The sequence below is a fragment of the Typopeltis vanoorti genome, chromosome 2 (assembly GCF_054136105.1).
Source record: "Typopeltis vanoorti isolate ZY-2024b chromosome 2, IOZ_Tvanoo_1.0, whole genome shotgun sequence".
NCBI classification, from domain to species: Eukaryota; Metazoa; Arthropoda; class Arachnida; order Uropygi; family Thelyphonidae; genus Typopeltis; species Typopeltis vanoorti.
Window position 1 is genome coordinate 80817169 of NC_143550.1, and position 17832 is coordinate 80835000.

The 17832-nt window shown below is 35.7% G+C and overlaps 1 protein-coding gene across 1 annotated transcript in view; it reads right to left on the minus strand.

The window, feature by feature from the left end:
- The window catches only part of LOC150109208 (plexin-B-like), a 792153-nt gene that overhangs the window by 192317 nt on the left and 582004 nt on the right, over nucleotides 1-17832 (minus strand). Inside the window, exons 24-25 of the mRNA XM_090406262.1 lie at nucleotides 11905-12148; nucleotides 11629-11771 (exon numbers count right to left, since the gene is read on the minus strand). Coding sequence (XP_090262388.1) covers nucleotides 11629-11771; nucleotides 11905-12148 — 387 coding nt within the window. The remainder of the gene's footprint in view (nucleotides 1-11628; nucleotides 11772-11904; nucleotides 12149-17832) is intronic.

Consider the following 17832-nt stretch of genomic DNA (forward strand, 5'->3'; position numbering starts at 1 on the left):
AGAGAAAGAGTTATGTCCATACAAGGTAGAGATGCAAGAGGGGAAATGGGGCCAGTGGTTTTGAGGCAGTATGGTGTGAGATAGAAGTGAATAGAATCAAATACTTGGTGGGATGTTGTTATAGACCTGGTAATGTGGATGGTGGTGATAGTGAAATGAATAGTCAAATAAGCCAACCAAATAAGAAAAGGGTGATCATTATGGGTGATTTTAATTATGGCAATATAGACTGGAATGAAGAGATAGCAACTGGAAGTAAAGAAAATGAGTTTCTTGAGTTTTTGAGGGATAACTACCTCAGACAGTATGTAACAGAGGGCACACAAGGATTAAGGGTCTTGGATTTGGTCATCTCATCGGAGGATGTAATTATCAATGAGGTATCAAATCATCCACCAATTGGTGAAAGTGACCATGAGGTGATTACTTGGGTGGTTGCCAGCAGTGCAACGACCCCTGTGAAAAAAAGGGTATATGTGGAACTACAAGGGGGGGGGGGGTGATTATGAACAGCTCAGGAGACAGCTTGCAGGTGTAGCATGGAACAAGGAGTTAGCTGGAAAAGAGATCAATGCAGCTTGGGGGATTTTCAAAAAATATTTAGTAGATGCAATGTCTAAATGTATACCATGGGTGAGAAGGTTAAATAAGGTAGGTGTGAGATGGATGAATAAAGAGATTAAACATGCAATACAGCGAAAAAGGGCATTGTGGAGGCAGCATAAGAGAAGTGGAAGTAACCAATTTCATGAGGTCTACAAAGACCAGGCAAGGAGGGTGACTTGGTTGGTGAGAGTAGCTAAAGAGAGGTATGAACAGCAGTTAGCTAATGAAGCCAAAAAGAATCCTAGGGAGTTTTTCGATATGTAGCCAGCAAAAGAAAGAATGATTATGGAAGGATGACATTGATTGGAGGAAATGGTATAAAGACAGCTGTTGCAGAATGTGTGGTGGAGATACTTAATGAGCAGTTCATAAAGATCTTTCAATCTTGTGAATGTGACTTCATGGAGATATTAAGAGCAGTTGATGATGGGGAGGAGAGACTGACTGTAAGTGAGCAAGAGGTGTTTGGGGAGTTGAGTAAACTAGATGTTAATAAGGCTGTGGGACTTGATAATATATCACCGCGTATTCTGAAGGAATGTGCCAGAGAGTTGACACCTGCCTTGACATATTTTTTTAATACGAGTCTTGCACTTTGTCAAGTCCCTAAAGAGTGGAAGGAGGGCAAGATTGTGCCACTTCATAAAGGAGGTGATCGAACTCAAGCATCAAACTATAGGCCTATCTGTGTGTCAAGTGTTGTGGTTAAGTTGTTGGAGAAGCTTGTGAGAACTAGGATCCAGAGTTGGGTTGACAACAATGGTATAATCTTTGATAGACAGCATGGATTTGCTAAAGGGAGGTCATGTTTTAGTAATCTACTTACTTATTACAATAAAGTGACTGCTTCCTTGGACAGAGGAGAAGGATACACAGTAATATACTTGGATTTAGCAAAAGCTTTTGATAGAGTACCTCATGATAAGCTGACAGTTAAACTAGAGCAGATGGGATTGGATATTAGATTAGTGCACTGGATTGGAGACTGGCTATCTGATAGGTATCAACAAGTTGTGTATGGGGGTGCGATATCCAGGAAAAGGAAAGTCACTAGTGGAGTGCCTCAGGGGTCTGTTTTAGAGCCATTACTGTTTAACTTGTATATTAATGATATTGGCGAAGATTTGTATGCAGATATTCAGTTGTTTTCAGATGATACAAAGTTGGGACGAACCATTAAGAGTAGTGAAGATGTTGTGGCTTTGCAAGAAGACTTGAATAAATTGAGTGATTGGGCAAGCAAATGGGGATGTGAGTTCAATGTTGCAAAATGTAAGGTTTTAAAATTTGGAAAACAAAGATGGGATGCAGAATTTATGCTTGGTGAGAATATATTGTTGGAAGTAGAGGAAATAAGAGATCTGGGGGTGTAGGCTTTGATTAGGCTTTGATTAGGCCACACATGGACTATTGTGCCCAGATTTGGTCACCAGGTTTTCAGAAGGATGAAGAGATGTTGGAAAGGGTCCAAAGACTAAGGTAGTTTCTGACCTCTGGAATGTCGAGTATGAGGAAAGATTGAAAAGATGTAATTTGCAGAGTCTAGTGGAGAGAAGGAAGAGGGGAGATATGATAGAGCCCTACAAGTTGGTAAGGGGTTGTTATAGGATCAATGGTGGAGATGTTCTACAGAGAATAGTGGGAGATCAGGGGAGAACCAGAGGTCATCCCTGGAAACTGTATAAAGAGGGTGTGAGTAGGAGAGTGAGAGGCAGGTTTTTTTTCGTGCAGAGTTGTGAGTGATTGGAATGCCTTGCCTGAGAGTGTGGTGTCTGCAAGGAGTTTGAATGTGTTTAAGAAGCGGTATGATGAGATGTGTGTGAGATAAAAGGACCTCCTAGATGAGTCTGACTTCATGAGGTCTTGTTTAATAATAATAATAATAATAATAAAATGAGGAAATTACTATGGCAAGACCTACCACCCATTCCTGAATTTTGCCTTTTACTAACTTCCCCAATACATAACCATCATTTCTGAGGTAGTATTTTGCCCTAATTTTTGTTTTGTTCTCTATTGTTTGGATATGCTATTCAAATTTCAAAACAGAATGCATAAAACAAAACACATAAATGCTTGCAGAATAGTGAATGAAAATTTGTTATATCATATTAAGCTTTTGCAGATGGGAAAACAAACTAGTAACAGAAATTTAAAAAAAATTAAAATAAATAAAAATGAAAATAAATAAATTAAAAAAAAAACATTTTTATTCTTGCTGACTGACAATATTAGTCAATATCATGTTTCGTATTGTGTTACTTGAAAATTATGCTCTGCTACTATAACGTTTTAAAAGTGATTTCACTTAACAAATCTGCCCCAAAAGAAAGTACAGCAATAGTTCTCAAAGGGCTGAAGATAGCTAAATCAACTATAAGTACTCTAAACATTTCAAAAAAAAAAGTTTTCCCATACTTGAATATTGGCCATAATATTAGCAACCAATGTGTAGCCATGCCTACAGTACGAAGCAAAGATGGCAGCTAAAAAGCAGAGCGACGACAAAGCACTATGACTCTCATTACCATAAATAAAGTCTCTTGAAGCTTTAAAATGCCAAAGCTGCAAGCTAGACCTCAGCCAGCCATTTTTCTGTCCCATGTGCCTTCCCATCATTAAACAGTTCCTAAAAACCTCGGCAAGCAATGGATAGCCTGGAACAGCACCTTATCATGCTCGACAAAAAAACCTTCTCCTGGAAAATTGACAATTCGAAAAAAAGTTCAAATCAATCCATGATCAGCATCTCAAAGTCAACATGCCTACCTTAGACAATGCAAGCAAGCTTCATGATCTCACTGCTTCATCAGTCCAAGACATGATCAAGACAGAAAATAAAAACTACGTCGTTATCTTAAATTTCCATTCAGAAACTGATGCAACACTAAATCATAACATTTGCAGGCTTGCTGAACAATGGAACTTTGACCCTAAGAAAATTGTTAAGTATTACCGCTTCAGTCCCATGATTATTATTATACAGGCACCTCCATGGAGTCCAAAGATTCATTGTGGGAGACCCAATCTATCTACACAATCTATCATGCCTCTTCTTGAACCCATTAACAGACAGAGCACTCACAACTGACTCTGGCAACCCATTACACTCATTCACCACTCTCCAAGCAAAAAATCTAGTCCTCACATCCCTACTAACCACACCATTATTCAACTTCCAGGGATGACCCCTTATTCTGGTCCCTCTAGCCAAGTGCTGAAACATTTCCCCTGAATCCATCCTATAAAACCCTTTAAGCAACTTAAATGTTTCTATCATATCTCCTCTTTTCTCCTATTGGAAATCCACACACCTTCAATCAATCCTCATAGGGAACATTCCACAGGCCACTCATCATCTTGGTCACTTACCTCTGAATCCTCTCCACTGCTTCCTCATCCCCAAGAAACCCAGGGGACCAGACTTGAGCACAGTACTCCAGATGTGGGCATATCAAGGTCTTATAAAGAGGAATTAGAAATTCCTTATCTCTACTTCTTAATGTGTTCTTCACTAGCCAAGTAATCTTATGGGCTAATTTAGCAACCTTAGCAATATGTCCTTTAAACTTTAACTCTCTGTCTACCACCACCCCTAAATCTCTATCTTCATCTATTTCCCAGAGTTCAGTACCATCAATGTGATACATAGCTTGTAATCTATTTATCCCAAAATGCATAAGAATTATCAACATGTTAGCACAAGAATATTTTAATATTTGCCAAATATTTCAGCCTCAAATAAGCAGACTATCATCAGTGGCTTGATAGGAACAGTTTTCACAAGGTGGAATACAAACAATTGATCATTCAAAAGTAGAATGAGCCGTGTGATGTTACACTGCTAAGCACTAAAGAGAGGTAAATTTCATCAGAGTGATGAATAAATTATAGGTATTAATTCACAATTTCATATAACAATTTTAATTTATAAATTCAATTAAAGATAACATTAGACTAATGTAAGAATTAGAAGGTCTCAATTAAAAAAAAAAAAAAAGAACTTAGTGTTATCCAGATTAAACTTTCCCATATTTTTGACAAGGATAAGCAATCATTTCGATTCAAGTGAGGGTGTTGAAGTAAGACCTCAGTACTCTCTTTGAATAAGCATTTGAATTTATAGCAACATCTGTGTAGAAGGAGAGTCCTGGACCAGAGAATGTTGTGGCTTGTCTCTATCCCATGTTGTGCCAATCCAGACTTATTGGATTTGTTGTGAAGAATGTATGATTGATGTTCTTGTATTTTTTTTTTTTCTATAGAGCGTCCGGTTTGTCCAAAGTATGACAGATTGCAGTCACACAGAACTTGATATACTCCAGGCAGCGACACAGTTGATCGTTTATCTTTAGAAGAGGGGAAATAGGTAGATATTTTGTTAATAGTGATTAACAAAATATAATTATTTTGTTAATCACTATTAACAAAATATCTACCTATTTTGGTCACTTATTTTGTTAATAGGGATTAATAAAATAAGTGACTGTTAAATCATATTTCTTCAGAATTCTTAAAATCGGTTCTGAAATTCCAGAAATATATGGGATTGGAACTTGACATATTGATTCTTTGTTGTTCTGGATTGGATTGTAGGAATCAAACAGATGTTGTGTAGTCTTTTCAGAGAAGCCATTTAATTTTATGTAATGTTTGATAGTTGAAAGTTCTTTCTGTAATTCGTGAGGAATTGAGCAATTAGTTCTAGCTCATCGAATTAAACATTTTATGATTCCTGTTTTTTTGATAAGGATGATGACAAATTGTTTGAGAATGTAACGTCCAGTAAAAGTGAGTTTTCTGTAAACTGTTGTTGTCAGAATACCTGAAGGTGAGTGGATGTCTAAAAAGGATAACTTGTTGTTATCCTTTTTAGGACACATTAAATATAACAATTTTGGTGAAGTAGGCCTCTCAGATCATGCTCTCAACACCCTACACCAAATCGATTGGAAAAGTACCTGCTCTTTACATCATACAAAAACCTGGTATGAAAGAAAATTTAAAGAAGCCTGTGAAATTCTGATTAACCACCCTAATCTCAACAATAATGGTGGTATAAAAATTCCAAGAATTTGGATGGCAGATGTTGAAAGTTTATTTTTCACTAGGTTAGACTATGATAAATTTAGTTTAATCCTTTATCCCAGTGAGAGCAAACAAAGTTTGCACCTGAAAATATCTTCAGGACTGAATATAGTGTTGTAATATCTTACCTGGGTAAGTAGTACAACACCAGGCAACTCGTAGCAAAGGTGGAGCAAGATACCAACTGAAGATATTTTCAGGTGCAAGCTTTGTTTGCTCTCACTGGGATAAAGGATTAAACTAAATTTATCATTGGATGGCAGATATTCAGCCTACTTAGTATCTAGCATACTTTAGGACTTGAAACAATTTTCAACTTTTATTGAAAACTATTCCATACCAATTAGTTGAAATTTATATGTATAATCACAGTTTTTTTTTTAAATTTATATATATATATATATATATACACACACACATCTCCTCCTGGAGATGTGCTTTGCAATAAGGGTAAAATACTTTCTACATATATATATATATATACACATATAAACACTTTGCTCTCCAGCACAATTTAATTCTGTAACCCAACAGATAATAATAATAATAGGACTCTAGCTTTGATGTAGTCAAGTTTTTTTTTTCACTAGAGGTCAGGCCAATAATTGTTGTAACGGTTGGTCAGTAACTTTAGCAAACCATGTAGATTGCAGTACAGCTTGTTTTTCTGTATATATGTATACTTGATATGATGGTCGAAAGTCGAGTGTTCATTTTGAACAGCAAAACTAAAGTTTTGCTCTAACATGGTAGTTAATAATAAATTTAGTTTAATCCTTTATCCAAGTGTGAGCATACAAAGTTTGTGCCTGAAAGTATCTTCAGGACTAGGGTAAGGTAGTACAACACCGGGCAACTCGCTGCAAAGGGGAAGCAAACTTACATCACTCCTATCTCAGTATCTCCCATAATGCAAAACACATCTCCTTGCGGATATGTATAATGTTATGTATCAAGGGAAGGGCCACTACCCAGACTAGTTTCGACCTTTATTGAGGTCTCTTCAGTGGGAGCCAGGCCCAGATGTGGAGATACCAGGTAGAAGCAATAGCAAGGTCGTCTCTACCTATAGGAGTTGCCAAAAGGTGTGCCACCTTTTTTTTTATTAAATTACTCTGGATTTAGAGAAAGATGTTGAAAGTTTATTTTTTTTCGTTTGGTTAGACTATAATAAATTCGGTTTAATCCTTTATCCAAGTGTGAGCAAACAAAGTTTGTGCCTCAAAGGCAACTCCTATAGGTAGAGATGCCTATAGGAGTTGAAATTAATTCCTAAACTAGAAATTACGATGAAAGTAGAACGGGGTATCCACGATCTTCCTCCAGCAATGGCCAATAGCGTGCGACTAGATATAGCAAGTATTATAAACAAGGCTAAGCCTCCAAAAAGCAATATGCCACGTAAGCAAATAACTGCCCTAAAAAAGTTATATAATAATAAAAATATTATTATTACAAAAGCCGATAAAGGAAATGCAACAGTTATCATGAATAAAGAAGAGTATAACAGAAAAATGCAAGATCTCATATGTGACAGTTCCACATATCAAATTATACATCGAGACCCTACGATGTCTCAAAAGAAAAAAGTCCAAAAATTACTGAAAAAAGTGACATCACGGCCCAAAGAAATCATCAGGAAAATAAAACCAATTCATGTTAAACCACCCCGTATTTATGGATTACCAAAAATCCACAAAACTAATATTCCTCAACGCCCCATAGTTGATAGCATAGATAATGCCGGGCCAGTTTATATGTGGGAGCAAGTCGCTTGCCCCCCCTTACTGGCAACTCCTCTACTTTTGTAAAAAATTCAATCCATTTCAAAACACTGGTTAAAAATCTAATCCTAAAAGATTCAGACATAATGGTTTCGATGTCACCTCCTTATTTACCAATGTACCACTTATAGACACTCTTGATTTAATCAAGTCTAAATTTCCCCCAGATATTTTTGAATTATTTCAATTTACCATGAATGCAGGTTACTTTACATGGGGGGGGGAATTCTACAAACAGATTAATGGTACTGCTATGGGTCCCACCCTCTCTCCCCTGTTAGCAAATTTTTACATGGAACACTTTGAAAACAAAGTACTTACCACAGCTACATACAAGCCACAAGTGTGGTTACGCTATGTAGATGATGTGTTTGCCATCTGGTCCCATGGACAAGACACTTTGGATGCTTTTGCCTAAACAGCCAACACCCCAAAATTCACTTCACAGTAGAAAAAGAATCAAATAACTGTTTACCATTTCTTGACACATTAGTCACCCGCCTTTCAGATGGATCACTATCTTTTTCTATTTACAGAAAGCCTACACACATAGGAAGATACCTACATAAACAATCACATCATCATCATCCAGTCCAACAGCACAGCATTTTAAAAACACTTACACACAGAGCCATTTGTTCTAACAATACAGCTCTGACCACTGAACTCCAATACCTGCGCCATACGTTCTTAGCCAATGGCTACAATCCCTACAAAATAGATAAAATACTACATAGGCCCATTACTCTGTCCTCCCCTAATACACAAGAATACAACATGACCATTTCTATTCCCTATATCAGAGGTAGATCGGAAAAGATAGCCAAAGTATTGTTGAAACATGGCCTTCGCACCACTTTCAAACCTCATGTCAAGCTGGCAACTCTGATCCGCTCGCCTAAGGATAAACTTCACCCTTTAGTACACCCAGGAGTGTATGAAGTTCCGTGTGACTGTGACTTGGCCTATTATGGGCAAACAGGAAGATCAGTGAACATCCGCCTGGAAGAACATGAAAGATACATTCGCTACTATTACTATGGCAAGTCAGACCACACTTTGGACACTCCTTCACACAGGATTAGATGGAGGAAAACGAATGTGCTATTTAGGAGTCGTTATAGATCTGAAAGATTATTTTTTGAGTCAGCAATGGCTTTGAAGAATTCTCCCAACCTTAACAAATATGGTTGCATTAATTTGCCAAAAATTTGGGAGACGGTTATCCTAAGAAAAACTCCTGGATAACTGCTTTTTTTTTTTCTTTTTTCTCGTTAGAGGGCGCCAAAAAATAGGACTTTAGATCTTTTGTCTTTTGCAATTAGATTGTTTCACTCACTCACTGTCGCGTTTACAAGTGTGTTGTACTCTGATGATGCTGAGTTGAAAATCAGCGAAATATAAGCGTTAATAAAACATCTTTGTTGATAAAAGTGTTTGTGGTGTTGTTAATACCGTGAAAAATAAGTCATCAGTAAAACACAGAATTAACATTGGATGGTTGAACATGAATAAATTAAACAAAATATGGAACAATAACAAACTCTCAAAACATCTTAAATCAAGCTATTCAAAGCCATGATCACCCCTATAGCAGCATATGGAAATGAGTCATGGCGACTCACTAAGAAGGAAATACTCAAAATAAGTTCATTCAAGGGGAAGTGCTTAAGAAAAATAAACAGAACACACTGAACTGAACTGAACATAAAACCACAGAACAAGTAAAACAAGATCTCAACTACCAGGACAACCTCACAGACATTATTCTTCACCAACATCTCCAATGGTTTGGCCATGTCAGGAGAATATCTTCTCACAGACTTCAAAACATTGGCTCAGATCTTTAAAAGAAAGAAGAGAATTCCCCAACTTCATTACTATGTTCAAGAAGACTATTTGGAGACAGACTGTACAAAGGGAACTCAAACCTTCACCAGAAGGATGAGATGAAGAAGAAGAATATCTCCATTGTTGAAGCCCCCCTCATAATAATGACTCAACATATAATCATTGTACTAATATGCTAATACATGTCTTCCTGATCATCACTGAACCTGGCAGCAAGCAACCATATATTTTGTCTTATTGGCCTTAATCTCACATCTGACTGCTTTAAAGGAATAGCAATCCTCCAACCTGCCTGCCTCCTATTCATTTTGGCTGCAATTCATCTGCTATCATCAGTACCTTTTCCCCTGTCCTATCTTTTCTATCCTCTCTGAAAATACTAAACATATCACATTCTCTCCCTGCAATTACATCGCTGTTAGCTAAGTCTCATTAATTATCTATAACTTTTGACAAGGTTGCACTAACAAATCAAAAACTCCACCCTATTGTTCCTGATACTTTTGGCACATTAGTATAGAGAAACTGCAACATTCCTTTATCTCCAACCACTTTTACTTCCTGAATTGAGTACCCTTTTTGACATTGTTTGAGAAATAGATTCTGCATTTGTTGGTCATTCTCACACATTCCCTCACCTCATGGGTGCAATCTCTCACACACACACACACACACACACACACACACACACACACCTGCATCCACCCACCCAATTTGCTAACGTTTTCCTGACTTTGTGTTTCAACACTCCAAGTGAACAAACTCTCTTTAAACATCTGATACCAAAACCATTTAAGTGCAGACCATCAAGCATCATACAAATTCTTTGTTCTGCCAAACTAGACAATAGGTCCAGAAACCCCTACATCATTTCTTCTGTACAACTTGCATATTGATTCATTTGCTATCAATGCCTTCCTCTTTCTCCTTTTTACATCTATCATGGCATGGCAGGACACTTGTAATGTTCACCTTCTCGCTCTTCTTTTCACTTTGTCCAACAACTTCTTCACATCTTCCTTCATAGAATACTTATCACCTCTTGAGTCATTAGTGCCAACCAGTCATTAGACAATTAGTATTTTCACTTTGTCTTTCAGCATCTGGATAGAATCACTAGTATTAGTAATTTTTGTGCCAGGAAAACAGGATTTTGTCATACTTTCATTAAGTACTTTGCTGATCATAGAATCTCTATACAAAATTTTCTCTCATTTATTCATGTGATCTTGATTCTTTCCCTTTTTAGTCCTACTAATCTCTTCACATTTCTGCAATTTTTTGATTTTGCACTTTGTGCTGAAGGATAATATGCAAGCACAATATTTCCTTATTTAGGTCCACTTTGTTCTCATGTACTTCCACAACCAATGCACAATAGTTTTGCTCTCTTTTCATAAATCCTTTAGCTTTTGGGATGAATACATCTCTCTCTCTCTCTCTCTCTCTCACACACACACACACACACACACACACACACACACACAGATTGCTGAACAAATTATGAAAATTCAATCCACCCAACAATTATGCCGTTGCCGCTATTGTTCTACCATGTATTGGCATTATACCAACAATATTGAATTTAAACAAAAATGCATAGTTTACTTAAAACTAAATCACTAGTGCATCACAGACCCATATAAAACAAAAAAAAAGCTACAATGAATTAACTTATTAACTAAATTCCAAAAAAATGACTTATTTTTCAGCAGTGCTAACCACAAGTAACCTATACAATGCTCCACCTTGTGGTGAATCCATTTCTTATTTAAATCAGATAAAAAATAAAAACAATATGCATGGATCTCAATAGCAAGAAAGCACCACCAAACTGAACTCTGAAACTGCTACAAGTGTTGTGAAGGAACACGGCATCAGACTCACGTGACGGAATATCACTGCTGAGAAACTGTGGCTGTCTTAGTCTGAAATCAAATATTAAATGCAAGTGGATCCATCAAAAGGAAGCTGAGTTCACTCATTAATTTTTTTTGTCTTCCTGTCTACATAGATATCAATTCTTTTAGTTTTAAGAGAAAGTGAAAAATTAATGTAATGTGCATAAGTTTCACTTTATATCTTATTTCAATCAGATAAAAAATAAACACAATATGCATGGATCTCAATAGCAAGAAAGCATCAAACTGAATTCTAAACTACTACAATATTTTTTTTTTCATGTTAGAGATTGTTAATTTTAATTGAATATAAAATCATAAAATAAAATACAATTTATTTTATGTTACCATCAACAATCATAATCTCCTCATTTTAAGAATAATACAACATTATTTACCTTTGGACTATGGAGTAAGGGATGATTCAAGACACCCGGAAAGAAAACCTTTAAGACGTAAGTCCTATGATCTACTGTTGGAATTCCAGTAACTTCTAAATCATGAGTCAAATCTGTCATATCTGTCTGCAATTCTGCAAAAGCTAGAAAATTTTAACTTCATTTTAAAGGAAAATATTTTAAAAAATACCAAAGAAAAAAAAAAATCAGTGAGTGTAAATGTGTCTAATCTATGCTTACTGTATTCACATTAAGTTATCTTTAAAGAATACTAACCTTGTTTACATTCACATCGTATGCTATTTTCAAGAGAGTCCATTTGCAACTGGATCCTCTTGTATTCTCGCTCAGCTTGATAGCTCTTGTGTCGTAAAATGGCTACAACAATTAGGCTAAGTACCAAAACTAGAGCTGCACCTGCTGCAATACCTCCAATAGCTTCTGGAGGAAATGCAGGCAATGCATCTATATCATACTGCAGAAATCCAATTCGATATCGTAGACTGGTACCAATCTGTAACTAAAGGGAAGAGAGGAGGGAAACACTTAATACATATAATTAAAATAAGAATAATTTAAATAATTAAAATTTAATTTGAATAGTTTCATTTATAAAGTTATCTATCTTGCTAACTGAACAAATTTATTATTATTAAGCGGCACCTCCAAGGAGCCCTGGGCTTCATCATGAGAGGGAACTGTACTCTACTACATACAACTCACCATCTCCTCTGCTTAATCTTCCAACTACTATAACAACAACAAACACCACCTAGTACCACCATCAACAGTACTGTCTGAAAATTGCATGTTCTCATGACTGATCTGATTGCACCCAGGATAAAAAACCCAAGTTTCTAAGAGAAAAACAATGTTTTTTTTTTGTTATTGAACTATTAAACTCCTTTACTTTATGATTCTCCTAATAGGCATGCCTTGTAAGAGTTGTTGAAAGAAAAATTTGGTTTTTAACATACCCACCTAAATTTATAAATGATCACTGATCTACAAATTAGTGATATGTCAACTGTTCACTATATATAAAAAAAAACATTGCTTAAACATAATTTCATATGCTTAGACTATGAATGAATACAATAATAGGATTGTTTGTATACTATACTACTCAATAAAAATTCAATATAATGTTCAATCAAAAACTTCGATAATGAAAGTCAAAACAAAGAGAAACAACATGATGTTCATTATTACTCTAGCATGAAAGATTTAATATATTTTAGAAATAAACATGCTTAAAATACAAACTTATTTATTACTGACCATTTACAAAACAACTTGCATTAGAGCTTACCAGTTTTGCCAGCAAACTGTCTGGCAAAACTGGTAGGCTTTTTCAAGGCATTTACAGAGACATAAAAACTAGTAAATGCAAATTGAAAGGAACATAAAAAACGTTGTAAACCAACTAGTAGCTAAGGTGACACATTCGCATGACAGAGAGGACTTATTGTTCTTATTCATTATCACGCATGCGTGTTTGTTGTAAACGTGTAATGTGATTACTGGCTAGCTGTAGTTCAGATTGATTTAGAGAGAGGATCAGGTTTTTCCACAAACTGTTTAGGATTACACCCTGATTTCTGTTGAGGTTTCCACCAGTTATTAACACTATTGTGGCTTCCTTGAATAAACGATGTCTGTAGTCATCATCCAGATATGGCATGGAGCTGTTTTGCCACTCTATCGTGTAATTAGATGTACAGAAATGATGTGCTAAGCCAGAAGAGACACTTCTGTTGTGGTTTACATCACCAACATGTTCTTTTTGTCTGAATTCTAAACTCCGTGAAGTTTTCCGATGTAGGCAAGACCACAGGAGCAAGGAATGTAATATACTCCTGGATATTTGTAGAAAGGCACCTTATCTTTTGGGGATCCTAAAACTTGTCTGATGCTGGTGGTTGGTTTGAAGATCACTCTGATGTTATAGGCTCTTAGTATTCTGGCTATTGAAATCGACTTCATGAAAGGGATCACTACAGTCGAAATGTGTGGGGAGCGTGATTCTTCTTGTCTGAGGTTGTCACTGTATAGATATTTTTTGATGATGTTTTGAGGATATCCATTTTGTGATAATGTGTTAGCAATTAGTGAGAGTTCAGTCTGTGTATCCTCCTCTTCTGATATAAACTTTTTGGCCCTATATTTCAACATGTGGATAATGCTCAGTTTGTGTGTGTGTCTTGTGATGGTTTGAAGTATAATGAAGATATCTTCCAGTGTCTGTGGGCTTTCTGTAAATAGATAATTTGACACTATTTGATTGTTTCTTTATCAAGATGTCTAAAAAATGCAGTTGGTTGTTGTTTTCCACTTCCAGAGTGAATTTTATCTTGTTATGTATTGAGTTGATTTTATCCACAAACGATTTTAGGTTAAGCTGTCTTGCCATATAATGAAGATATCGTCAACATATCTCCACCATGTAGATGGTCTAAGGGAGATTGTGGAGAGAATTTCTTTTTCAAATTTTTCCATGAAAAGGTCTGCACAAGATGGTGATAGTGAGCTTCCCATTGCTAGGTCTTCTCATTGTTGGTATATGGTGTTGTTAACCTTGAAGAAATTAGATTAAAGGCAGTGTCTAAACATCTGTGTGATGTCTAGAGGAAATATGTTCAGTTTAAACAAATAAACATGCTATTATACCACAGCAGAAGTTCAGATGTTATTTTCAGTGATGAGTATTACAGTATCCACCTCGCACCGAATAGCAATTCTCTAAATAAATACAGGTTACAATATTTTATAGATTTTAGAATATATTCTAAAAGGTTCTGAAGTTCTAAAAATATTTTAGAAGATTCAAAGCTTGCTGTTGTGCAATAAACAGGCCTATAAGCATTATTCATAGATTTTTTTTAGAAAGCATTCTATTAACTTCAAGTATCATGCTAAAAAGCACAGTGCATATGATGCAAGTTTTTAGCTGATGTTAGTTTTCCCTACTTTCATCAGATTGCCTCACCAATGCTGGTGAGTATCTTAGGACTGTATATTTTTATCCACTCTCTTCCATAAATAAAATTCTCTCACTGTCTTCAAATGCTATCCACAGTTGTGCTGATAACAGTACATTTCCATTCCTTTTTGCCATATGAAAGATTTTATAATTAGTCGTTTGCTGATTGTTCAGTGGTTTATTAGTAGAAAGGGTAGAAAAAGTCATACTGTGCCATTTCAACTATGGAATGGCACAGTATGACCTTTGCTGACCAGAAGCAGTAACAAGGGTGGAATCTTATATTGTACAATCATTGGGTACTTCAAGATCTTCCATAATCCAAGGTAGGTTGCCGAGTATGTGTTCCACGATATTGTAGTATTTTTTTTTTTTAATTGGTGATTAATGTTGCATCTGCTGTATGTATATTGAATTCATATAACTTGAAATATATTTAGTAAAAAAAAAATTAAATGCTTGTAATTTATTATATTGCAAATATTAAAAAATAAATATCTTTATGATTAGTCATATATGGGTACTAAATGTTTGGGAAACAGGGTTGGTCGATTGGTAGAGCCTCTGCTACTAATGGCTCATGAAAAAAGTTAAGCAAGTTTGAGTGCGGTTAGTAGTTGGAAAGGGTTCAATCGTTCGATGCTGTTGGCACACTCTCCCTCGATGAGTCTTTGGACTCCCTCGGGGTGTCACATAATAATAATAATAATAACTAATGCCTTAAACTCTGATCTCTTACACTTCAGTGGGATAAGGATAACCTTGCGACCTTCACTGCTACCAAAACACAGTCTTATCTCTTGCGAGAAAGATCTCATTTCACTTCTCTTTTCCATTTTATGGAAAATGGAGTTGATATTTGATTGTACAAGAATTTCAATCAACAATTAGGAAAAACACAATGAGCTACAGAAATTCTATCCTATGGAATAAAGTCTTAAAAACCTTTACACCAAAGCAGTTTAGTTTATATTTCTGTATAGTTTCTTCCTTGTGTCCATCTAAGAGCTTTGCTGACTGTTAGCTTATCATTCTTCAATCCTTTTCTTTTACATACACATTTTCCATTATGGAAAATTTTTCCATTTTCCATAATGGAAAAATTTTATAATTTTTCCATTATGGAAAATGGAGTTGATATATGATTGTCCAATTCTCTAGTAAAGTGAACAATAATCCAGCAATCATACAAAATTCAGTAGCAAAGTTATTGCATTTTTCTGACTTTTATTATATAGATTTGGGCACAAATGTTTTTGCTTCTGTTTTAATGAAGAATGCTACCATGGAGGAATTATACCATCTTCTTGTTTCAGAATTAAAATTTGGAGTGATGATTATATTTATAGGAATTTAAATCATTTATTTATTTTTATTATTATTATTATTCAGGCCTCCAAGGAGTCAAAAGACTCATCAAGGGAGGTCCTTCCTAAGACATAAAGTCTGTCAAGACTCATCGAGGAGAGGACACCCCCTCAGAAACACAAAGTCTATCATACCACTCCTTAAACTCATTCACCGTTCTCGCTCTCACCACTCCATCAGGCAATGCATTCCATGGTTTAACCACCCTCCATGCAAAGAAACCACTCCTCACCCTCTTGCAAACAGTTTCCTTTCGTAACTTCCAGGGATGGCCTCTTGTCATCACTCCTTTCCGCTGTTCAACCAAGAGAAAGAACTCCCCAGTGTCAACACTGTAACCACCTCTCAACAGTTTAAAAGTCTCAATCATATCATCTCTCCTTCTTCTATTTTTAAATTAGTATTTAAATACATTACAAATAAATTTCACTTGGAAATTCCATTAGTAGCATTTTTAACAGGGAAAAAATTAATTATTACAAATGCTTATACAGTAAGTCCTTGAGTTATGAACATCCACACACAAGAATAACATATGATAGTGGCTTAACTACATTTAATATGAAACCTTCCAAGGAGAAACCTGAGTGAGAGAGAGAGAGAGAGAGAGAAAGAGAGAGAAGTGTTAAGGAGACCCTAAAAAAAAAGGACACATCTAAGTTCAGGTATCCAAAGAAAGCCTCTTTCAGGAGAATGAAAAAATTGTAGTTAAGTTATTTTCCCATAAGAAAAAATATAAATTTCATATGGTGAGGTAACAGAATGCATTCTGCCTGTACTGCAATTCACTTTGTAGTATCTTTCATTGTGGAGGAAAAATTCACGGTGAATACAAATCATCTATCTTATTTATGAGCCCAGTTTGTGATATCATCTTCATAGAACATGATCATAGAACAAGTGAATATACAAATGCCCCACATGAGTTTGGACTCATCTGCTGCTGGTGAAGTAGCTTTTATGAAATATTTTGTGAAAATATGTCCCAAAATTGTGAAGGGGGGGGGGAATTGTAGCTTATCAAGTGACTAATGTTGATTTTTCACTCTCAAAATAAGACAATTTTGAAGAGGGGGAGAATGCCTGAAGAAACTTTACTGAAAACAATACATGACAAAAGAAGACTAAAAAATTTTCCTGTATACTTTTACCCCCATTGTAACATTTTATTATTATTATTAATGTCAGGTCACAGAGTTAAAAGAATCATTATGGGAGGTCCAAACTCATGATAAAAGATCATTGAAATGTGCCTTAAAGCAATTCTCCACACTATTAGGCTATGCATTTCACTCACCAACAACTTTCCATGCAAAAAGCTTACTCCTCACTCCCTTGCTCACACCTTCCTTATACAGATTCCAAGGATGGCCTCTAATTCTACCCTTACCTTCCTCTAATCTATGAAAAATCTCCTCCACATTAATCTGGTAACAATCCCTCACCAACTTATATATCTAAATCATATCTCCTCTTCTTCTTCTATTCACAAGGCACTATAAGTTGCATTTCCTCAATCTCTCCTCGTAACTGACAACGACTTAGTGAACCATCTCTGGACATTAATATATCCTTTAGCCCCTTGAAAATCTGAGCTTAGTAGTCCATATGTAACCTGATCAAGCCCTTATATGAAGGAACTATAACCTCTTTGCTTCTGCATGTCAAGGTCCTAATCATCATTGCCATAACTCATTGTAATATTTTTACAATTTTAGGAATGTCACCCCTAAAATTTAAGTCTCTGTCCACCATTAATCCCAGATCTCTCATCTCTTCTGCCTCCTTCAAAATTTCTCCATTAATTGTACTCTCTGTAAACATAATCCTAATGATCCAATAACAGAGTGAAA